Source organism: Taudactylus pleione, unplaced genomic scaffold (genome assembly GCF_031769625.1).
Source record: "Taudactylus pleione unplaced genomic scaffold, aTauple2 ptg000215l, whole genome shotgun sequence".
Taxonomy (NCBI): Eukaryota; Metazoa; Chordata; class Amphibia; order Anura; family Myobatrachidae; genus Taudactylus; species Taudactylus pleione.
In genome coordinates, this window is record NW_028284617.1 from 119,443 (window position 1) to 144,557 (window position 25,115).

The 25,115-nt window shown below is 44.8% G+C and overlaps 1 protein-coding gene across 1 annotated transcript; it reads left to right on the forward strand.

The window, feature by feature from the left end:
• Positions 1-8,403: 8,403 nt before the first annotated feature.
• LOC148517502 (protein kinase C theta type-like) lies at positions 8,404-19,400 on the forward strand. The gene is made up of 5 exons (XM_088478574.1): positions 8,404-8,477; positions 10,060-10,195; positions 13,272-13,463; positions 16,929-17,057; positions 19,251-19,400. The coding sequence occupies exons 1-5, from the start codon at positions 8,404-8,406 to the stop codon at positions 19,398-19,400; spliced, it is 681 nt and encodes a 226-aa protein (XP_088334700.1).
• The last annotated feature ends 5,715 nt before the right edge of the window (positions 19,401-25,115 follow it).

Consider the following 25,115-nt stretch of genomic DNA (forward strand, 5'->3'; position numbering starts at 1 on the left):
CACGTATATACACACTAACACATAGACATATACAGTACATACACATATATACACACTAACACAGACATATACAGTACATACACATATATACACACTAGCACATAGACATATACAGTACATACACACTAACACAGACAAACACAAAAATATTTATTACTTACAATTCTGCACAGCACCTGGTTGCTAATGGGTGGCTGGCATCTTGCATTATTAGGCCCCGCCCCCAAGGAACGACGCGATTCGCGGGTGTTCGGGGGGCGGGGTTTGACACTGGCTCCGCACCCATTTCAAGCCGACTGAAGGGGGAAGTAGGGGAATCGTGAAGGAAGGGGTTTCTCAGGTTGGTAGCAGTGCCCCACTCCCTTTTCACTCAAGGGGGTAGTGCGGGCACTGCGGGGGACTATGCAGCAGTTGCAGGAGCAGCACTGGACCCCCTCCCTTTCTGCCAGGGTCCGGGCCCGGGACTCGAGTACCGGCAGTCCCCCCCTGATGGCGGCCCTGCACGCATGCGTATTAAAAACCCTACGCATGCGCAGATGGGCGAACATCGCTCAGAATGAGCGTACTGCCGCTTACGAGCGGCTCTGAATCAGGCCCTTAGCCCATTGCTTGTTCCCTGAAAAAGGTGTTTTCTTATAACTGTAACATTTACACAGTTTTGGCTAAGCTAAACTCTTTTCCATATCCTCTAACAGCTCAGGGCTTCCCTGTGTAAGGTTATTAACTGGACTTGAATTGCAAAAAAAATGTCAATAAAAACTGAAAAAATGGGGGTGTTGTAAATCTTTTGACCCCTAGTGTAGATATTAAAGTATCTTGGCCAAATGTAATAGCCTGCGATTTACAGGAGCCGGCACAATTCTGGTGAGATAGTCACTAGGTTTAAAGCTGATATTGCCTTTAAACTAATTATCACTTTAAATGTAAAGACTATCTCGCCGGAATCATGGCGGCTTCCACAATTCGCTTGCAATTACATTTGGCCCTTATTTGCAACACCCCTAATATGAGAAAAAGGGGCTGATTCTAAATTTGGAGCAAAGTCAACTAAAACAAAGCCAGTAACTTTGCACCTGGACAAACCATGTTACAATGCAAAGGTACAAATGCATGTATTTTATTAAACTCCCTAATGGTTGATATGTGCACTATACCTTACAGACTTAAAACGACTAAAAACGTATCTAAAACTAAACACACGGACAACAACAGTTGGATTTAAAATTAAAGGTCAATTTTATTTGACAACAGATTATTAATAATTAATAATAATTAATTAAATATTGAATTTGGGCTATCGAATTAGACCATTAGATCTTGCCAATTGAAATTGATTGTGAGCTTAAAGTTAGTATGGTGGTGGACAACAAAGAACGGACACTCCCACAAAAACAGGCAGACCAAACACATCACTCGTTAGAGTTCAACTCTCCAGAAAAAGCACACCCAGACGGGCTGTGTCATTTCCCTGTAGGACATTTTGGCCTATAATTGAACAAGGAGAGCGCACCCATCTAACTTGTATAACGACTAAAAACACACTACCGTTCTTTCCGCCACAACACTCATAGCAAACAAACATGCAAAAACAAAAACATTATTTCCAGAAACAAAGAGGCTGAATCTACTGTATGCATATCAGACCGAATATACCAGCAAGGCCACACCCCCTAGGAACCCTATAGGCTAATTCTAATGTCTGACACTAACAACAACATTCTCATAGGTATACTGCTATCACAACCACGGGGTTTAACCTGGCTCAGTCAGATTGCACCTGCCTTACGCTGTCCTTCTGAATGCAGGGTAAATAATGGCTGATTTAGCATGTAGCCTACAATGCTGGGCAGCTTTATTTTTACACTTCAAATTAGAGTTCAGATAGGACATGCCCCTCCCAAAATTAAATATCTCTGCATATTATAAATCCGCCCCACCTGCAGTACAATATGGTTTGTCCTGGTGCAAAGTGATTCCTTTTTTCTTTGCATTGCACCCAACTCTGAAACAGCCCCAGAAAGTTTTTGAGATATCTCAGGAATAAAAATACAGTAGTTTTTATTTCATAATTTCCTATCTTTTTGACACTAAGGCCCCCATTTCCAAACGAGTTTTATAATCAAAACGAGTGATAAGTTTCACTGTGTATGATAAATGGTGCTCCAGCCAATCAGCTCCCTCCCAACTGTCATTTTTCTAACAGATGACAGTTGGGAGCTGATTGGCTGGAGCACCATTTATCATACACAGTGACATTTATCACTCATTTTGGTGATAAAACTCGTTAGTAAATGAGGCCCTAAGATTGCTCTATTATTATATTTTGCTAAATTTTAATAATTTTGTATATAATTTTACTGATATAAAATAAAAGCTGAATGTAACCTGTGGATCACACTATAGCAGCCCATTTTTATTGTTTTTTACAAGCAGACAGGTATCACCTGACCCTGATAGGCTAAATAAGTACAGTAATTACATATGAGATTTGGGTGACACATTGGACCCCAAAGATTCCCATCACAGTGCTTGGGACAGGGCCCACCAGTAATTTATATAAACATGGTTGTATTATAGGCACTGTGGGTAACAGGCAGTGACACTGGGCCTACAGCAGCTGGTGATGTCACAAAGCTTTATGATGTCAGAGAGCTGTTGGCTCAGTTGCTTACCTGCACAAGATACATTTGTGTGTTTTCACCTATTGCAGTGTGAAGGCGATTTTATTCGTGCTTAGCGAATTTTTGTTTATTTTTCTTGATTTATCTTGATATGAGATCAAGAAAGAGGAAAAGGCGACCAGATAACAACAGGTCTGCTATTAAGGAGAGTAGTAGGAGTAATAAGGAGGATATCTGTGTGGGAAGAGGAGATTCTCCCAATATCACAGAGGGAGGAGATATTGAGGTGAGAGAGGACCATCAGTGTAAGAACAACAGGAACCAGGCTAGAACATCAAAGCAGCCAGGTAAGGCCCCTAATAAGAGGCCCAAGGTAGACAACACCATCAGCAAGAGATCAGCTGTAAAGAGACCCTTAGACAAGACCGGGGACACTGGCTGCAATAAGAAAAAGAAGAAGGAGCTGAGACATGACAGCCCAGGAGAGGGACCCAGTGCTCCCATCATAGAGCTCACAGCTCGGAGGGGCAATAAGAGAACTCACAAAAGTGAAGACCCAGACCATCAAAAGAAATTTAAAAAGGGAACAGCAGGTAAAAAGCCTTTTGCTTGAAAACACTAATAAGGGAGAGATGTATCAAATTGTCTAACAATAAAAAGCTTTAAAATTACAGAAGCTGATTGGTTGCTATAGGTTTGATACATCTCCCCCCACATGTAATGTAATAGAGAAGTAAGTGAGGTGTAGGTTAGTACTTACGTGCAATACGGTGACGTCATGTTCTCACCTCTCACCACCATTCACGTCCTTTCCCTATCACCTAACTCTGCAACATCTTTATTACTTGTTATTACTATTCTGCAGCACCTGTGACTGTTACATTGTCCTATCCAATGCTGGCAGCTATTCCCTATTCATGTATTTCATTTCTCTTACACCCCAACAACATATAATTAGGCAACATAACAATATTCTTACCAGATACTATATAATACAGGGTATAAATACTTTCTATGATATAATTATCTCAAACCTTTAAATTAAATATTGCCAAATATCTATGTTTATATCAGTCAATAAATGTGATTTCTCTTTATGCCACAAGGTGTAAGTGGGACCCCTCCAGCCAGCCCCCTGGAAACAGCCGCTGCCTCTCATATATTGGAATGTTTGATCTACCACAGTATTATTGGAGAGGGCGGTTTCGGGAAGGTAAGTGATTAGTACATATTTGGTGACTTACCTGTAAACAATGCAGCAAATATATCTTAAGAACTTTGCTTTAATAACTATATAATATAATTAGGAATGTGCGCAGGACCATTTTTGACGGATTTGGATTTGGTTCTAATTCGTCGTCTTGCTTTGGATTTGGATTTGGATTTTTTTACAAAATTTGACAAACAAAAGCTAAAATCACATAAATTGGGCTTTTTTTTCTTCCTAGAGTATTATTAACCTAAATAACCTTGATTTCCAGTCATTTACAGTCAATTTAGACCACCTCACAGTTTAAATTATAGTTTTCACCATTATTGGCCAAAGGTTGCAGTGATCTGACTGGTTACCAAGCGACAAAGCAGCGGCGCAGACACCACAGTATAAAGCACATCAATGACAGATTGCCACACAGCAGTGGCAGAAATGAAAAGTAGTGCACCCACCCAGTGGGGTACGGCCAGCAGAATCACAGTACTTGTTTACAAAGTGGGCTACGGCCTTAGGAGTCACAGTGCACAATCTTATTCACATTACACAGCACATAGTGCCCCTGATTCACATTACACCATAAAGTAGTGTCTCTTATTTATGTTACGACACAGTAGTGCCCCTTTTACACAATGCCCACAGTAGTGACCCTTTTACACAATGCCCACAGGAGTGCTCCTTTTACACAATGCCCACAGGAGTGCTCCTTTTACACAATGCCAACAGTAGTGACCCTTTTACACAATGCCCACAGTAGTGACCCTTATACACAAAGCCCACAGTAGTGACCCTTTTACACAATGCCCACAGTAGTGACCATTTTACACAATGTCCACAGTAATGACCCTTATACACAAAGCCCAAAGTAGTAATGCCCCTTATACAATGCCCACAGTAGTAGTGCCACTTATACAATGCCCACAGCAGTGGTGTCCCTTACACAATGCCCCTAGTAGTGGTGCCCCCTATGCAGTCCCCTTAGTAGGAGGGCTCCCTATGCAGTGCCCCCAGTAGTAGTATGCCCCCCAGTAGCAGTGCCCCCAGTAGAATGCCCCCCAGTAGTAGTGCCCCCATTAGCAGTGCCCCCAGTAGTATGCCCCCCAGTAGTAGTGCCCCCATTAGCAGGCCCCCAGTAGTATGCCCCCCAGTAGTAGTGCCCCCATTAGTAGTGCCCCCAGTAGTAGTATGCCACCCAGTAGCAGTGCCCCCATTAGCAGGCCCCCATTAGCAGGCCCCCAGTGTAGTGCCCCCAGTAGCAGTATGCCCCCAGTAACAGTGCCCCCATTAGCATGCCCCCAGTAGTATGCCCCAAGAAGCAGTGCCCCCAGTAGTAGCATGCCCCCCTAGTAGCAGTGCACCCCATTAGCAGGCACCCAGTAGTAGTGCCCCCCAGTAGTATGCCCCCCATTAGCAGGCCCCCAGTAGTAATGCCCCCAGTAGCATGCCCTAGTAGTATGCCCCCCAGTAGTAGTGCCCCCATTAGCAGGCCCCCAGTAGTAGTGCCCCCATTAGCATGCCCCCAGTAGTGGTGCCCCCAGTAGTAGTGCCCCATTAGCAGGCCCCCAATAGTAGTGCCCACAGTAGTAGTATGCCCCCCAGTAGCAGTGCCCCCATTAGCAGGCCCCCAGTAGTAGTGCCCCCATTAGCATGCCCCAGTAGCAGGCCCCAGTAACAGTGCCCCCAGTAGCAGTGCCCCCAGTAGCAAGCCCCAATAGTAGTATGCCCCAAAGTAGTAGTGCCCCCATTAGCAGGTCCTCAGTAGTAATGCCCCCATTAGCAGGCCCCCAGTAGTATGCCTCCAGTAGTAGTATGCCCTCTAGTAGTAGTGCCCCCATTAGCATTCCCCCAGTAGTATGCCCCATAGTAGTATGCCCTCCGTAGCAGGCCCCCAGCAGTAGTCCCCCATAAGCATGCCCCCAGTAGTAGTATGCCCCCCAGTATCAGTGACCCCATTAGCATGCCCCCAGTAGTATGCCCCCCAGTAGTAGTGCCCCCAGTAGTAGGCCCCCAGTAGTAGTGCCCCCATTAGCAGGCCCCCAGTAGTACTTACCTGAATCCCCGCTCCTGTCTCCGTACACTCTGCTCTACTCTGTTACGCGTGGAGGGAGGCGGAAGACGGAGCTCATGAGTGAGCTCCAACCGTCTCCCTCCGTGCAGCAGCCAATAAGAGTCTGCCTGACTCTCATTGGCTGCTTTTACAAACACACAGCTGCCGCTGGCGGCTGTGTGTTTGTGTCTGTGTAGGGCAGACAGCTATCACAGTGGTCTGCCCTACACTAGAGGAGCCCTGACGTTGGATTCTCTCGCGAGAATCCGACATCAGGAGGCTGCGGCTCGGCCTCTAACGGGGATCTGAGTCAGGCAGGGAACACTTGAACAGGGTTCGGGTGGACTCGGATCCCCTATGTTCAGAGCGATTTGGATTCCACAGAATCTTTACCGCTCATATCTAAATATAATTATCATTACATGCACATAGGTGTTTACATTGGGAGCTCTCCATTAAAAATACAATGGGGCCTATGTAAATAGGCAAATATAGAGGATACAGTGGCACATTCCCACACTCACCTCCATATATGGTTTTGGACTGTTGCTTAGAACAGCTGACAGGGGCGTGGCCAGTGTAGGTGTCAGGGCGGAGCTAGGTCACACATGCATGGCAATGATATTAGTTATTATCATACAGCCTGTTGTACCACTCCCTGCTCTGAAATCCTCTGTTACCTCTGAGGTGCTAGGGGACAGTTCTGCTCTGCGTTTTAACAGAGCTGAGCTATAGTACATGTAATAGGCCAATGTTAGATATGGCATACTTCCCAACATTTGTGACTGGAGATGCGCGCCCGAAAAGGGGGCATTACGAGATGGTAAAGGAGGTGTGGCCTAATGGCACACCCCCATTTACATCACGAAAAGGCGTGCCCAGCATCTCCGAGATGCTGGGCTGCCCCCGGATGCTGTGAATAGATGCTGTGCTCTGCATATCCGCTGCTCTGCTATGCAGAGCAGTGGTGTATGCTTCCCCCAACTTCCCCCTACCGCTGGACACTGCGGCCCGTGGGTGGGACAGTGGGACAGTCCCAGAAAAACCGGACTGTCCCGCTGAATGCAGGACAGTTGGGAGGTATGGATATGGTGCTGTCTGCTCAAAACTGGGGCTCCATTGTTCTTACATTTTGTTGCCCAGAACAGTCACCAAATAACCTCACTTCAATGTCCTATTTGTGTACAGGCTATTACAGAGACTATAGGGGCTGAGAAGCTGGTGATGGTTGGTATCTCAGGAACAAGTGAAGACCCACAAGGATCTACTAGATGGGGAGATTGGGCTTTCTGTAATAAATGTTGGGCACAAAAGATCTACAATCCTGGGCTCAGGGAAGACGCTCATCCCCTGTACTTTCCATACGGGGTGATGGGACATTCTCACCTTGCTGTTATCAATTTATCTTGCTGTCTCCTGTTTGTACAATGATCTTTGGGAGTGTCAGCCAGGCAGGTTCCACAGCTAAATAACATTGCAAATTTCTTCTAACTCTTATACCCTATCCCACCAAAAACCCAGCTGTGAGCACTGAGCACAGAGTAAGCACGGGTCAGAGCCAGGTTTTACCCCTTTTACACCAGCAGCTGGACCTGAGTTATATCCCAGGTCCGGCATTACAGTGGACTTTTGAAGCTGATGTATTCTCCAAGCGTTACTGAAGCCAGGCCAACCCCTGGTTTGAGGAATGACCCGGGTCATCGTGACTCTGGTCATGCTGTTTATAGTGGACCGATACTCAGTTCCTTTCTGATATCAACTCTGGTCGTGACCTGGGTTAGATTCCTCGGTCACTTGACTTGGGTTATTTTTCCAGGACCATTTTCCACTCAGCAGTGACCTGGATCGACCCGGCAATAACCAGGGTTATTGCAGCAGTGGGAAAGGGGTATTCATACCAGTAAAATTATCTGTCTCATGCAGGTACTGCTGGCATCCCACCCCAACAGCAGAGAGCAGCTGGCAGTAAAACTGGTGAAGAAGAGGACACTACTCAGGGGCAAGAACCCTATATTTATAGAGCGGGACATCCTGCAAGTCACTGGCAACAGCACTTTCTTCACCCATGGCTATGCAGCATCCCAGACCCCGGTAAGAGTCTCTGTATCTGTCATAATTGTAACTAACTTCTGAATATCACAGCTTCTGTAATATAAGACAATTATTTTACCATTACTGGACCCCCGCATAATTCCAATGGCACATATTGTATGACGCATTATTCTGACACAGAGGTTTATTATCCTAATTCTGTACATTTGTGTAGTATCTGGGATCCTTCATCCCGTGCTCCTCACTGTCCAGCACTGACTCAATCACTTACCCCGTGTCCTGTGGGCATTATATATGTAGAGGCCCATCTCAGACAGAAGATGGGCTGTATACAGCGTATACATTGGGCTCATTCACATCACTAGTGGTGACTGAGTATTACTGATTATAATCTGCTGTGTGTCAGAGTAATGTCCATAATGTAACTTATATCATACTCTCTGATTCCTATACAGGAACACATCATATTCATCATGGAGTACCTGAGTGGGGGAGATCTATACCAGCTAATAGAGAAGAGTGCCCCATTAGGTGATGCCACTAGCAGGTAAGAAAGAACGTGGGTATATTATTACTATTATTATTATTATTGATATGACAAATAGTAACATCAGTGTTTCCATCCCTGCACCTGGGCTGCAGTAGGACCTGGCCTATGCGGCCTAACAAATCCAGGCTGGGCCTTTATAGGTGTCCATGGTGACAGGTCTGTGTATAATACAGAGTCTCCTGGACACAGGGGCTCCATTGTGTTACTCAGCTATACAAAGAGCATGGGCGGGATTCATCAAGGGCAGAAATGTGGTCGAAAATGTGCATTTCTCATATGCACCTAGCCTCGGAGGGCGCGGTGGGTAACGACATCTTCCTGTTGGGATTATCAATAGGAGCCCATGGGCTTCTCTCAGCAGAGTGCTGAGAGAGGTTTCCAATTGAATCCTTCCCAGCATCCTCCACAGCACATGCCAGAGGGGCTTCTGGGTCAAAGACCCGAATGTCCCTCCTTCGCAAAGGGATGCTCGTACCGACAGAGCGGTCCTTTGCGGTGATCGTCATGCATACCAGCTATACCAACGCCAGCATGCATGCGATGACCGGTGGAATGCATCGCGAGTGCAATGCATCATGCATCCCGCCCCATGTGTGATAATAATATGTCACGTGTCACTCTTATACTCTGATACTATATCAGGGGGAATGTACTATCTCATTATTGGTCATTTTACTTTAAAAATATTTGCTATTAATATTTATGTTCTTTCTTCCTCATCAGATTTTTAACAGCAGAAATCCTTTGTGGGCTCCAATTCCTCCACTCAAGGGGCATTATCCATAGGTAACTCATTATTTCTAATGATCACATACAGTAACCCCCTATATGCAGTTACAGTATAGCTATTATGTTGCTGGGGGTCAGGCTATAGAGAAGTGTCGCTGCCCTTTTCTGCAAATGGGGGATCATTCATTCTTGAGTTACATGATATGTAGGGCGAGGTTCTTGTGACTGCTTCACACACCCTCTTATCTCCCTCTTTATCCAACCGCATACATAGGGGCCTATTTATCATAGATTTCCCCTGAAAATACAATTTTTTAGGTGGTACCTGCAAATATTAAGTAACCCCTGAATGTATGTATAGGGAATCTCAGCACATATTGGGGATATCTGCTGCAATCCCCCAGTTTAATCACAAAAGCAGCCCCCATAGGTTTCTATAGGTTTATATGGGGGCTGCATACTGTATATGCCGATTTTACCAAGCTCTGGAATGTGAAGTATTCTGGAGCTTGGCCCCAGTAGCTAACACCATCTTCAGATAGTTATTGGGAAAGGGATCCATAGGATGTCTGCACGGCAATGGCTGCCTCTATAGATATAGATAAGAAATTATGTTTATTAGGTCTAAAAGCTGATAACTAATAAATAGGCCCCATAGTGACTCTATGCAGCTGTCAGTCACAGTGATTGCCTCCCTACAGTCACCATGTTTTACACCACTGATCCCTTTTTCCCACTGTGTCGCTGACATGGTTCTTATTGTGTCTCTGGGAATCTTTCTCTGTAACAAACAAAGTTGTACAGCTGGTAGCTGTCTGACAGGCAGAACTTACACTCATTCTCCTCACAGGGACATCAAACCAGAGAATGTGCTCCTGGATGCTGTTGGCCATGCCAAAATTGGTGATTTTGGCCTCGCAGTTAAAAACACCAATGGCCAGAAGATATCAGGAGCTGCTGGGACGGTGGGTTACATGGCCCCTGAGGTGAGTAACAGATTAATTGGCTACAGGCTTCTCATACTGTATCTCCATTTCACTATTAATCGGACAACATCTTGGTTCTTAATGATATCTAAACACAGGGTCTTAGTCAGGGATGGATGCAGGGTCTGAGTCAGGGATGGACGCAGGGCCTGAGTCAGGGATGGATGCAGGGTCTTAGTCAGGGATGGACGCAGGGCCTGAGTCAGGGATGGATGCAGGGTCTGAGTCAGGGATGGACGCAGGGTCTGAGTCAGGGATGGACGCTGGGTCTGAGTCAGGGATGGACGCAGGGTCTGAGTCAGGGCCTAAGCCAGCATTGTGTGGTATTGCACAGCTGCAGGGAATTAGCTGTGCAATACCGTACAGCTGATATACTAATGCAGCAGGAAGCGTCTTGTGTACATAGAGGCCTCATGACAGCATCGCATATACAATTGCTGTGCCCTAAGATGCAGCATCAGATGTTCTTCAAGACAACCTGCAATCTGAGTAACCCTGAGGTTACTCAGATTGCCCCTAGCAGCTGCGTAGTCGAGGCCAGGAAGTTTGTGTTGGAAGACGCAGACCCTGGCCTCAACACTCTTACAATAATGGGACAAGACATGGAGGCTAGCTCCACCCACTCCCCACCCCCAAATGGCCGCAGCCTGTGAATTAGGCTCTAGCTTTGGGGAACTGTGAGAGATCTTGCAGTAGAGACTGGCGCCTGTGTAGTACAGATCCTGCTCATGCACCAGTTTTCTAACATCGCAATAGTACACATACCATCGGGTTTGCATATTACTTTGAATCAGGACCGCAATGCAGATGTTTGCGCAATTGAGCAATTATCGGAATCTGAGCATGTATCAAGTTCCATTACCGCCAGCTGTCTGAGCGACTATTTTCTTGCAGTGTGATTGACAGGCCGGGAACATTTGGGGGGAGTAAAGGGGGAGGCATTTGGTGACCATTTTGGGTACATGTCGCTGTCTGTGATCCCGTACGCAGAAAAATGGTTCTCAGTTGCCGTGGACACTCTGTGTGACAATAGGGTTACTCAGGACTCCTATAATCGACTGATCTATGACTAATGCTGGGTCTTTGTACAGTCACTTGGATTTGTGAAGTCACCGGTGGGCGGCTCAATACAAATCTAGGTGACTGTGACATTTGCATATTCTTGCACAGTCGCTGTGTACACATTTGCAGCACGATTAGGGTCCATCTCTGAATCAGGTTATAGTCCAGAAGAATATTTTCAAGAGGAAGAGAAGTGACACAAAATTATATAAGTACAGACTAATATATCCAAGTAAGCAATGTTACATAGGGGCTGATGCAGAGGTGGCAGCTGTTGCATTCGTACTGTAACTGAGATTTCAGATGCAGCGGACTTGTGAAAATATGTTAATGACTCAGCCGCTGTCTTGTGTACAGAGATGCCCACCGGCTGGCGTCTCGGACCCGCCGCTTACATACAATAGCCCCAACATCGGTCCCAGAATTGAACTTCTGAGCAACCCTACGGTGTCTCATAATGTCCGTCTCAACTAAGAGGCCGGGCCCAGTCCATCTGCAAACAAATGCGCAGAGACTGACTAGGAGGGGCCCAGAATACGGTGGTGACATGCCTGTGTTTTTGTATCTTCACACCCGTTACCTCCCCCCATCGTTACTAATCAATCACAGTATGTGGAAAAAAATCGCTGCACTGCATTCACCTCTGTATTAGGCCCATAGTCACATAGGGGTGTAATTATTAGGCAGTGAAGTGGAGTTTTTGGCCAGAGAAAGAGGCTATCACTGCTTCTTCCTATATAAGATGTCATATTGCATATCACTGTGATATGCGGCAACATGGTGTGGGAACATTGTTATTTATGAATAGACCCAAGCATTGCAATGTTCACTTAGCATAATTATGTAGAGATGAAAAAAGGGAAGAGGGCCCTGCTCTCACGATCTTATGATCTATAGGGGATATGGGTGGACACAATAGGGGGCAGAGGGTAAAGTAGAGAGGGGACAGAGACTATAGAGGTAGTAGGGAGGGTAGTAGGGTAGAATGAAAACAATACATGTAAAGTCTGGGAAGCAGGTGAAAGACTAATGGAGTGAGGGAGGGAGTTCCAGAGGTTAGGAGAGGCCCAGGAGAAGTCCTGACTGTGAGAGTGGGAAGTGGTGATCAGGGAGATTAGCAGAGAGATGAGGGTGGGAGGAAGCATGTGAGGAGATGAGGCTGGAGATGTAGGGAGGAGAGGTGTGGGTGAGAGCTTAGTAGATGAGTGAGTTTACATTAATAAAAACCTTTTACCAAAGAGTAAAAGCCTATACCAGGAATGATTCAGTAACAATATATAGTAAGCAGTACAGTGTATGAATGGCTTCCACAGGGTATTCATTCCCCAAATGAGTCTTATGACCTTGTGGTACATTCAGTCAGGGAGCTCTCACCCCTCTTGATGTTCCCACTTCCATATTTAAATAGCTTCCAAAAAGATGGCCAAGCTGTCCTTCCTCTGCAGTCCCCCAGGTGTACTTCTGCACGCTGCAGCTTATCCAGCGCTTCCTGTGACATAAGCGGCTGAAAGTATCAGTAGCTTCCCCGTCACTTGTGTCTTCTGTCTTCCATCATTCACAGAAGATTCCACTGACGAGTAATGCTGCCAAGTCTCTCCACCCACTAATGTGCCAGCATCACGCTGCAGCTCCATGTATACCAACTGCTGACTACTCTACTGGGCACCACAGCTTTATGTACATGATCATATTTCTATATAACAGTAACCATTGCACTTTCTCCATATTTATTGCTGTGATTGCCTCATTTGTCTCGGTGTTTGCTTTGGCTCTCTAGTATAATATACACGGTCATTATTTATCATAACAGTTATTTTAATTTAGTAATTGATTTCCCTCATATAAACCCTCAGCTGAATGCTGTCTGTGTAATTGCCTGTATATGTTCATTGATATTCTTCCTTCCATCAGATGTTTCATTATGCACAAAAAGGAGAGCTGTCAGCATAACCCGGTGCCTCCTGCCAGGTTGGACAATGTACTAATCATCTGTTTCTCCATCATGTTTTTACAGATGCTTAGAAAGAAGCCGTATGATGCCATGGCAGACATTTTTTCCTTGGGTGTCATGGTATTTGAGATGGCCACAGGAGACCAACCCTTTTACTGTGGTGAAGAGTCTGTTGAGGTTATAAAATCTGTCCTCAATGATAACCCAGTCTACCCAAAGGAACTCAGTCCTGGCATCAGTAACATCCTAAAGCGAGTGAGTATGCAGTATACAGGCTTATCACAGGGTCAGGAGATTATACTGTCACAGGGGAAATAAGGCACAGGTCTGAGAACATACATTAATACTAATGAATACACTCCCAGCAAATGTACAGCCATGGCCAAATGTTTTGAATGACACAAGTATTGGTTTTCACAAAGTTTGCTGCTTCTGTGTTTTTGTCAGATGTTACTATGGTATACTGAAGTAAAATTACAAGCATTTCATAAGTGTCAGGCTTTTATTGGCAATTACATTAAGTTTATTTATGCAATGAGTCAATATTTGCAGTGCTGACCCTTCTTTTTCAAGACCTCTGCAATTCGCCCTGGCATGCTGTCAATCAACTTCTGGGCCACATACTGACTGATGGCCGCCCATTCTTGCCTAATCAATGCTTGGAGTTTGTCAGAATTTGTGGGTTTTTGTTTGTCCACCCGCCTCTTGAGGATTGACCAAAAGTTCTCAATGGGATTAAGGTCTGGGGAGCAGGGCTGTAACTAGGGCTCCGCAGGACAAGCGGCAATGTTCAGGCCTGTTAATTTTCTGTTTATTATCATTCTCACTTCTAGCTTCCTCTTATTTCATCCAAGCATTTTCTGGCCTACCCCATCTCTTCCCTGGTCCTTTCCCATGAGGCCTTTCCCCTTTTTTTGGGTGCGTTATGTCCCTATTTGAAAAATGGGGGGTGCTAATGTCCTTTCTGGCTCAGGGCACCAAAAAGTCTAGTTACAGCTCTGCTGGGGAGTTTCCTGGCCATGGACCTGTTCCCCTAGCCACTTAGTTATCACTTTTGCCTTATGGCAAGGTGCTCCATCATGCTGGAAAAGGCATTGTTTGACACCAAACTGTTCTTGGGAGAAGTTGCTCTTGGAGGATGTTTTGGTACCATTCTTTATTCATGGCTGTGCTCTTAGGCAAAATTGTGAGTGAGCCCACTCCCTTGGCTGAGAAGCAACCCCACACATGAATGGCCTCAGGATGCTTTACTGTTGGCATGACACAGGACTGAAGGTAGTGCTCACCTTTCCTTCTCCAGACAAGTGATTTTCCAGATGCCCTAAACAATCTGAAAGGGGATTCATCAGAGAAAATAACTTTACCCCAGTCCTCAGCAGTCAATCCCTGTACCTTTTGCAGAATATCAGTCTGTCCCTGATGTTTTTTCTAGAGAGAAGTGGCTTCTTTGCTGCACTTCTTGACACCAGGCCATCCTTCAAAAGTCATCGCCTCACTGTGCGTTAATATGCACTCACATCTGCCTGCTGCCATTCCTGAGCAAGCTCTGCACTGTTGGTGCCCCAATCCCGCTGCATCAACTTTAGGAGACGGTCCTGGTGCATGCTGGACTTTCTTGGGCACACCGAAGCCTTCTTCACAACTATTGAACCTCTCTCCTTGAAGTTCTTCATGATCCGATAAATGGTTGATTTAGGTGCAATCTTACTAGCAAAAGTATCCTTGCCTGTGAAGCCCTTTTTGTACAAAGCAATGATGACTGCACGTGTTTCCTTGCAGGTAACCATGGTTAACAGAGGAAGAATAATGATTTCAAGCACCACCCTCCTTTTAAAGCTTCCAGTCTGTTAATTCTAACTCAATCAGCATCACCTGTGTTAACGAGAGAATCACTGATATGTCGCCAGCTGGTCCTTTTGTGGCAGGGGTGAAATGCTGTGGAAATTTTGGCCCTCATTCAGAGCCGCTCGTTAGCGGCAGTACGCTCGTTCCGAGCGATGTTTGCACATCTGCGCATGCGTACGCTTTTTAGTACGCATGCGCGAACCAGTCAGTGCGGCCGAAAATCGTTTGTACGCTATATAGCGAGTGCCTGCTATTTTGAGTGACAGAATGAGGCGTATGTGGGTGGTAACAGGGGAAGGTGGTTGAAAATGGGGAGTGGAGATCCGAACGCAGGCGTGCTTAAAGGTCAAAACGGGCGTTTTATGGGTGTGTATATTTAAAACAGCAGCGTCATTGACCACGTCACTGGATTATTTTAGAGCCAGAACTGCTCGCAAATTTGTGGTAGCAAACACCAACCACAAGAATAGCGAGCAGTTCATACGCTGGTCGATGTACTCGATTAATCTAATAAATAGCGGACATGACGTAGGATGCGTGCGGCCAGGGGGCGTTTTTAACAAATAAACGAGCGTATGTTTTGCTCGTTCGTTCAGACTTAGAGGTGTGAACAGACTGCAATGTGCGTACGGATCATTTGAATAGCCACCCCTTGTTTTTAAACGAACGACCGCAAATAGCGAACGGCTCTGAATGAGGGCCTTTGTTTTTGGGATTAAGGAGCTCATTCAGACCCACTTGCTAAGATGCAAACGTTCGCTGCTGCCGATGGTATGCAGTGTGTATGCATTGCAGTGCGCATACCTTAGCGAAAGCTCACAATGTGTTTGCTCACTGCGCATAGACAGCCCAGCAGAGTGAGTGACAGGGGAAGCAGTTTGTAGGTGGTAACAGGGGCTGGCCATTAAAAACAAGGGAGTGGAGGTGCAAACACAGGCATGCCTGAGCATCTCAACTGCATTTTAGTAGTGTGCATAATTATAAGACAGCATCATAGTACACGTCACCTGGCTTGTATTTACACAGAAGTGCTCGCAGTGCTTGCGGCAGGGTATGGTCATGTACCGATGGTTGGATACACTTCCTGGGCATGATGTGCACAAGTGAGGATCTTAAGACAGGCTGGGGGATGTCTGCATACACTATGTGATCGCTCTCTAAAGCTGCATACACACACAACGATTTTTTAAATGATTATCGTTAAACGATATCGTTTAACAAAAATTGATGGCAAAAATCGTTCACTTTCTGAGTCAAACGATGAATGATTATCGTTCATGCGCGTTCACGTTTGTAGTTTGTCGTTCAGTCAGACTTGTCAACTCAACGATTTTCATTAAGGGAATATGCAAAAATCGTTTGTAGTTCATAAAAATCGTTCATGACACTTAGTAAATGAACAACTTTAGTAAACGATTTTAGTACATTTTTCAAGGGAAAAAATCATTTACTCAAATCGTTCATTAAAAAAATCGTTGTGTGTGTATGCAGCTTAAGAAATACTGGGCGTGCAAATGCATTGCTGTGCGATTGCACTGCCTACGCAATTTGCATACACATCTAGCGAGCGGCTCTGAATCAGCTCTTAAGTTCATTGTCATGGCAAAGAGGGACTTTGCAATTAATTGCAAATCATCTGATCACTCTTCATGACATTCTGGAGTATATGCAAAAACTGAAGCAGCAGACTTTGTGAAAACCAATACGTGTGTCATTCTCAAAACTTTTGGCCATGGCTGTAGTTGTAAGACAAAATGTAATATTTTATACATGTCATCCTGAGAATAAAGTAGCATAAGGAAAAGGTATGACATTGGTCAGCTAGTGCTTATCTACCATTAACACTCTATACTTTTCTGTTTATTCCTTTGATAGTTCCTATGCAAATCCCCAGAAAGAAGGCAGCGACTATATATTAACATCAAAGATCATCAGTTTTTCTGGGCCATTAACTGGGAAGACCTGGAGGCTGGCAGGATATGTCCCCCATTCATAATGCCGCCGGTAAGTATATGTACAATATAGGAATGTACACAATATGTGCTCCATCATACAGTCCTATTATCTCATAGACAATGCTGGTGATCAGGAGAGATGAATGTTATAGTACAAATGGTCACACAAATGCCAATCTAGAGGGACAATGGGCCTGATTCATTACAGATCGCAACTGCAACAGTGTATGCAGATCGGCCGATGGTGCGTACTGCGCATGCACTGCACGAGTTAGCATTGCGATCACACTGCGTTCACCTTCACAGATAGGAATCCATCGCAGAGTGAGTGACAGGCCGTGAGCATTTGGGGATGGTGGCGGGGGAGTGGTTGGTGAAACGCAGGCGTGTCTGTCCATTTTCATGGGCGTGCATAAATTAGCCACTGCAACGACATACACAGCTTGTGCACACACTGCGTGCGATGAGGTTAGCAATTTCTGAGTAAGGTCAACCCTGCTGTAATTGTGCGTGAGGGGCCGATGTTACTCGGTAGCAGTAGGCATCTCTATGCTGGCTGTGTGATGGCATTGAGATAACATTCATTAGCATATTCTCGCAGCGGACAAGTACATGCAATCTCTTACTTGTCATCCTTGCTGGATCAGGCCCACAGTATGGCTAAATGACTGCAGTAAAAATGTTGTGGCCAAATGCAGAATGTGGAGAATATTTTGTAGAATGTTTTTGAAATTCAATTGTAAACACATGGACAGTATATGTTTATTATCAGCCGTATATGTTACTTTCAGCCAATTTATTGCAATCGGTGGCAAATGCAGAATTTCTAGAGGGAGTTTAGAAATCCTTGATTTTGAGCGAGTGTGGCCAGTCCATGGAGAGGGCATCATTAGCACTTACACTGTGTCATACAAAGGGCCTGATTCAGCAAGGATCGTAACTGCGAATGCAATAGCGATTATGCACGCAGACTCACTGCGATAGTAGTATGCTAATCCATTGCGATCACTATGCCATCGCAGAACATAAGGACGCCCACTTTACCTTACACACATACATATGTACTGTTTAGTACGACTGCAAAACCATCTGTACTATTGAGTATCATCGCAGCCTCACGCACACTTGCACAAGCTCTGACCTTACTCAGGAATTGCTAACTTCAGCTCACGCTATGAGGCCTCAGGCTGCATACGGCATTGCAGTGGATAATTTTTACACGCCCAGGCAACGGCGTTCCAACGCACTGGCACGCCTGTGTTTCGCCAACCACCTCGCGTGACCACCCACAAACGCCACTTTCTATCAATCACTCTGCAATGGATCTGCATAGTCACTGCGATCGCAGTGTTCAGTTCACACACTGCGTTCCATGCGCAGAATGCAACGATCGGTCGATTGCGTAAGTAATCTCAGATGCGATCGGTAGTGAATCAGGCCCAAAGTACTGTGTGTGTCATAATTCTGACATATAAAGGGCCAGCAAACATAGTTAACCCATTAGATGTGGCAGTAGGGCCATCCTGCCTGAGCTGAATGTTTTTATTTCAGATGTGGGCACAATTCCAGAGTATTGGAGCAAGTCCAGGAGTCTAGGCGAGCAGCAGAAGAACCTAGCACTGCCCTGGGCATATATGTACACATTAGTTTCCTTGTGCACTTGATTAATGATCCCTATAGATGGTCTGTAGTAGTGCACCCCTTAGTGCATGTTTTCCAGATCTCCTAGTTGGTGCACAGGTGTATTTATTTCTGGCTGACACATTAAAAGATCCACAGATGGTGCTGACCATTTCTGATACTGAGAAGAACATGCAACACTAGTATAATTCTATTAGTTTACTATTTCTATTGTGGTCATGGTGTGGGCTGGAGAGGGGCAACCAAAAAAACCCTTGCATTTGCCTATGGCAATATTCTTCCTTTCACATGCAACATGCATTGATATTGTAGAAGGGTAAATCCAAACTACAATGTAATTATACAGCAACCCAAAGTCAGTGAGGCATCTAGTTACCATTATAAATATATCTGCCACCTAATGTGCAGGTTACAGTATTATCTAATATTAATATACTGATTGCTTATATAATCACACAACATACAGGTATAGCATAATATTAGTAAGCAGAGTTTGCACATTACCTAATTATTTTTCATTATGACACAGTGACAAAGAGCCCAATTACTGTGTATTTATTTTGTGTTTACATGATGGATCTGATTTGTCTCCTGTTCCTAGACCCCAGTTACCACCTGTGAACATCATAAACTGGATGACTTGGTACCACCTCAAGCATCATGGGAGCCACCAATATCTAAGGTGGAGGAGCGCCGGTTCCATGGATTCTCGTTTGTAAGTGACCGGTGGAGAACCATGGACAACCAGTGATCGGCATAACATCCTGCCTGGTTCCATCACAGCAATTTTCACCTGCTGATTAACATCAAATACAGCAATACCATCTGCTGAATACCAACAATTCAGCAATAACACCTGCTGATTAACAACAATACAGTAGTAACATCTGCTGATTATCAACAATACAGTAGTAACATCTGCTGTTTACCAACAATCAGAGTAGTAACATCTGCTGTTTTCCAACAATCACAATAGTACCATCTGCTGATTAACAACAATACAGCAATAACACCTGCTGATTAACAACAATACAGTAGTAACATCTGCTGATTATCAACAATACAGTAGTAACACCTGCTGTTTACCAACAATCACAGTAGTAACATCTGCTGTTTACCAATAATCACAGTAGTAACATTTGCTGTTTACCAACAAACACAGTAGTAACATCTGCTGTTTACCAACAATCACAGTAGTAACATCTGCTGTGTCCTCCTCAAGTCTGTAGCAGCATTATTTCTTGCACCTGGATAATCTCGGCATTCCATAAAACTGGCATGTTAGTTGCAGCAGCAGTTCCTCTGTACTTCAAAACTTGGGACAGCAGAGGTAATATTTTTATATACAATCAACTCTATTACAGTATTTGACTAAATTATAACATTTAGATTGTAGAATGATTTGCTGTGTACACAACTCTGTATTTGCTGAGGTCCACCAGTCACCAGCATCTCTACACCCTAATCACACCATGTACAGGATGTGTATAATGGTGCACACCCCAACACAATATACCACATTATAGTGACACTGATGTATCTATGGTCAATATTCCAACAAAATTACTAATAGGAAATAAATGTTCAGTATTATCAGATTACAGAATACATTATTTACCCTAATTCAATGACTGGCTACTCGTACTCATAAATCACAGATATAAACAAGCCTATAATCTAGTCCCATGTAATAAATTGTCTGCTCGACAGATGTAAGATAGAGAGAGAAGAACTGTAAATATATATTACTACTTTGTACATAAGACCTTTCCATACTATGGGCTAAAGTTACTAAGAGTCAGTTTTGGTTGATTTTGCATTCTTGTGCATTTTGCTGTCTTGTGTGCAAAGTGGAGATTTACTAAAGTAAAAAAACGATGCAAAACCAACCAGAAATCTGACTTTACAACAGTTTAGAACATTGGACAAACAAATGATACTTTCACATAGACGACTATAGAAACTGAAGATTTACTAACAGTCGGTTTTGAAATTGACCATTAGCCGTCCACAAACCGACTGAAAAACCTGAACTACTAATAGTATAATAAGTGACAAGTGGGGCAGTATAATGAGGGATAACTGTACTTAGTTGTGGCTAGAGGTAAGTGTGAGGGTCAGTATAATGAGGAATCACTGTACTTAGTTATGGCTGGATGTAAGTGTGAGGGGCAGTATAATGAGGGATAACTGTACTTAGTTATGGCTGGAGGTAAGTGTGAGGGTCAGTATAATGAGGAATCACTGTACTTAGTTATGGCTGGAAGTAAGTGTGAGGGGCAGTATAATGACTGATCACTGTACTTAGTTATGGCTGGAGGTAAGTGTGAGGGGCAGTATAATGAGGGATCATTGTGCTTAGTTATGGCTGGAGGTAAGTGTGAGGGGCAGTATAATGAGGGATCATTGTACTTGGTTGTGGCTGGAGGTAAGTGTGAGAGGCATTATAATGAGGGATCATTGTACTTAGTTGTGGCTGGAGGTAAGTGTGAGGGGCAGCATAATGAGTGACCACTGATGGTAAGTGTGAGAAGCAGTATAATGAGGGATCACTGTACTTAGTTATGGCTGGATGTAAGTGTGAGGGGCAGTATAATGAGGGATCACTGTTGGTAAGTGTGAGAAGCAGTATAATGAGGGATCACTGTACTTAGTTGTGGCTGGAGGTAAGTGTGAGGGGCAGGATAATGAGTGATCACTGGTGGTAAGTACAAGAAGCAGTATAATGAGGGATCACTGTACTTAGTTATGGCTGGATGTAAGTGTGAGGGGCAGTATAATGAGGGATCACTGATGGTAAGTGTGAGAAGCAGTATAATGAGGGATCACTGTACTTAGTTATGGCTGGATGTAAGTGTGAGGGGCAATATAATGAGGGATCACTGATGGTAAGTGTGAGAAGCAGTATAATGAGGGATCACTGTACTTAGTTATGGCTGGATGTAAGTGTGAGGGTCAGTATAATGAGGGATCACTGATGGTAAGTGTGAGGGGCAGCATAATGAGGGATCACTGTACTTATTATGGCTGGAGGTAAGTGTGAGGGGCAGTATAATGAGGGATCACTGTACTTATGGCTGGAGGTAAGTGTGAGGGGCAGTATAATGAGGGATAATGGTACATGGTTATGAATGGGGGTAAGAGGGCAGGTATAAAGCACTGTTAATGGTTCATGGAGTCATCTTTCAAAAATTATTGGGTTTTGCTTATGCCCCCTGTATGAATGAGAAATGCCATACATAGTGTGATGTTCTGGGGTATTCTGCTCAGTAGTGTGGTCAGTGGTACAGTATTTGGGTGCTAAAAGAAGAGTCACCATACAGCTTTTCCATGTTTAAATAAACTAATGATTTAATATCAGTCTCAGAGTAGCCCCATATAAACATGACTGATTTATAACAAAACGATCCTGCCTTCATCTTGCAGAGCAGAGGAGCATTTGGCAGCGGAGAATGACGGCGGGTCTACATGGGAACAAGAGTCACAGAAGAGTCTACTATAAATGGGGAGTCTGGCCTGGACAGGAAACCTATAGTGATCACTGCAATAAGTCCTGGCTCACACTGACACACTCACACAGACTACAGACACACACACTGACACAGACACACACACACACACTGACACAGACTACAGACATACACACACTGACACAGACTACAGACACACACACTGACAAAGACACAGACACACACACTGACAAAGACTACACTGACACACACCTCTCACTTAAAAACACAAATAAATACAGCTCTGGCATCATTACACCCCACATGTTATACACAGACCTGCAGTGCAGCTCGAGTCCAGGAGAGACTGCCGGCAGTACCATCAGATCTCTGTCACCCGGCAGCAGCTCCCTCTCAGCCTCTCACAATGCTGGTGCTGCCATGTGAACTGCCTAGGAGGGACTGTGCGCTGCCGCTGCAGCTCCCCCTACAGCCAGCACAGTATGACCGGCAGGCACAGTTGCCTGAGCTTCTCTTTAAAAAAAAAAAAAAAATAGTTCAGCTGCGCAGCGATGGAGCAGCTGGCAGGGGGGGTTTCTAGGTACTCAGAAACCCCCCTGCGTGCGCGGGTGCGCACCCACCACAGGCCGGACCCAATTTCCACCAGCTTCTGCTTTATATACTGTGTGAGCTGCTGATATTTGCACTATGTCCAGTTATTATAATAAAAAAATGATATTCTCTATGGTGTAATGACTATCTGTCCATGATTAATGCCCATTTCTTTGTTATCACCCATAAATGTGACCTTCTGAGGACATAGCACTGATTTCCGGATGTAGTTTATATCCTGGCGGTCCAGATGACAGTGCTCAGAATGCCGGTGCCAGAATCCTGACACCAGCATCCCGACCGCCAGAATCCTACTGGTAAGTATTGGGGTTAGGGGGAGGGTTAGACACTAGGGGAAGGGTTAGAATTAGGCTGTGGGGGGGTTAGATTTAGGCTGTGGGGGGAGGGTTTGGTTTAGGCTGCGGGGAGGGAGGGCTAGGTTTAGGGATAGAGGCAGGGTTAGGATACATACCAACAGTTGTCGGTTTCCTAACCCTGTCGGGATGCTGGCATTGGGATTGTGACTGCCGGTATCCTGAGCAGGGCTGCCAACAGCTCTGCCGGGCCCAGGTATAGGGAGGGGGCATGGCCTACTGGGGAGGTGTGGCCAGACCCCCTCCATCCCAAAAAAAAGACTACATTTGCTGTGCACGTACTGCATAGGGTGTGCAGGTGTTAGGGGGTGGGGGCGCAATTGTTCCCCACTCCCGCATATAATACAGGAAGGGAGGTCTGACTAACGCATGGAGAGAGGTCTCCCTAGCCCAGCAAACAGCGTGACAGCAGCGTGTGGGCTGGGGAGAGGCTGCTTCAGCAGCAGTCAGTCCCTTCTCTCTGCTGTCCATAAGTTGACGGCAGCAACGGCAGCTTGGACGGGGTGGGGGGCGGGCTGCTGGACCCGGGTCCCCACCAGGCCCCTTCAACAGGCCCGGGCTTGGGTAAAAGAGATGATGGCGCTGGGGGTAATCTGTATAAATATGTGTGAAATAGACAGAAATTAATAGAAATCACTATTTCATAATATTGAAAAGTACATGGAGTGCATATATTACTACACACATGTACCATCATCAATAAACCTGATTATCCAAGCTGTATTAGAACATGCCCTATTTTCATATTATCACAGAGGTTAATAACTGTTATAGTTAGTCATATTTCTCTCTCAGATTGATCAAACAACAGATTCAGTAATTTCTTAGGTCAACCATTAATATCGGGGACGATTTAGGAGAGGAGAGGGCCCGTGTGCAGCCCACAGGCGGGCCTCCTTTTCTCCGGCAGTATAGTGGACTCTGGCTTTCTACAACGTGATGATGTCACCTGGAAAATGGCTGCCACGCCATTTTCCCAGTGATTTCAGTATACAGAACCGACCCATGTGGAACTCTGGAAAAGTAATTATAATAATTATATGAGTGCATGGTGTGCAGTGTAGGCTCCCCAGGATTGAGGTGCCTATGTGTACCCTTCTCACAAGAACATATGGACCCCTGCACATTTAGTTACCTTCTGATCTGCCGATAGCTCATTAGTACCTAAATTTAGTCCTCAGCTTTTCAGTTTCCACTTTTCGAGCTACTAGAATCTGTTGCCCTCAAATTCCTTACATGGAAAACAGACTTCATTTTAGCTTTATGCTCAGCATTATGTCTGGACTGGGAGCTCCCCCATCTTTTCCTTGAAGTAGAGACCCTACCTGAGTAGACTTTATTTTCTGACCTACTTTTACTCCTGTGCAATTGTTTTTCCAAGTCTTCCCCTCTTCCTTCCTTTTTAATTGACATTATGTCATCGTCAACATTGTGAATGTTGACACCCCTTCTTTGTCGACACTTTGAACATATACCACCCTAACCGTAATTGCAGCCTATTCCTAACCCTAATTGCAGCCTATATTTAACCTTAATATCTGCCTATCCCTAACCCTAATGGCAGTTTATACATAACTCTAATTGCAGCCTAACCCTTATTGCAGCTTATCCATAACCCAAATTGCAGCCTAACCATAATTGCAGTTTATAACCCTATTTTCAGCCTAACTCTAATTGCAATTTATCCGTAACTCTAATTGCAGCCTAACCCTAATTGCAGCTTATCCTTAACTCTAATTGCAGCTTATCCATAACCCTAATTGCAGCCTAACCGTAATTGCATCCTAACCCTAATTGCAGTTTATACATAACTCTAATTGCAGCCTAACCCTAATTGCAGCTAATCCATAACCCTAATTGCAGCCTAACCGTAATTGCAGCCTATATTTAACCTTAATTTCAGCCTATCCCTAACCCTAATTGCAGCCTAACCCTAATTGCAGCTTATCCATAACTCTAATTACAGTTTAACCCTAGTTGTAATGTAACGCTAACCCTAATTGCATATGCCGTTACTGTCCGCATTCACAA

Excerpts from the sequence above, each read along its gene's own strand:
- LOC148517502 (XM_088478574.1), top strand. The coding sequence starts at position 8,404 with ATGGAGTACCTGAGTGGGGGAGATCTATACCAGCTAATAGAGAAGAGT. Across the intron at positions 8,478-10,059 it reads TTAGGTGATGCCACTAGCAG|GGACATCAAACCAGAGAATG; the intron begins GTAAGAAAGAAC and ends TTCTCCTCACAG. Across the intron at positions 17,058-19,250 it reads CCCCATTCATAATGCCGCCG|ACCCCAGTTACCACCTGTGA; the intron begins GTAAGTATATGT and ends TCCTGTTCCTAG.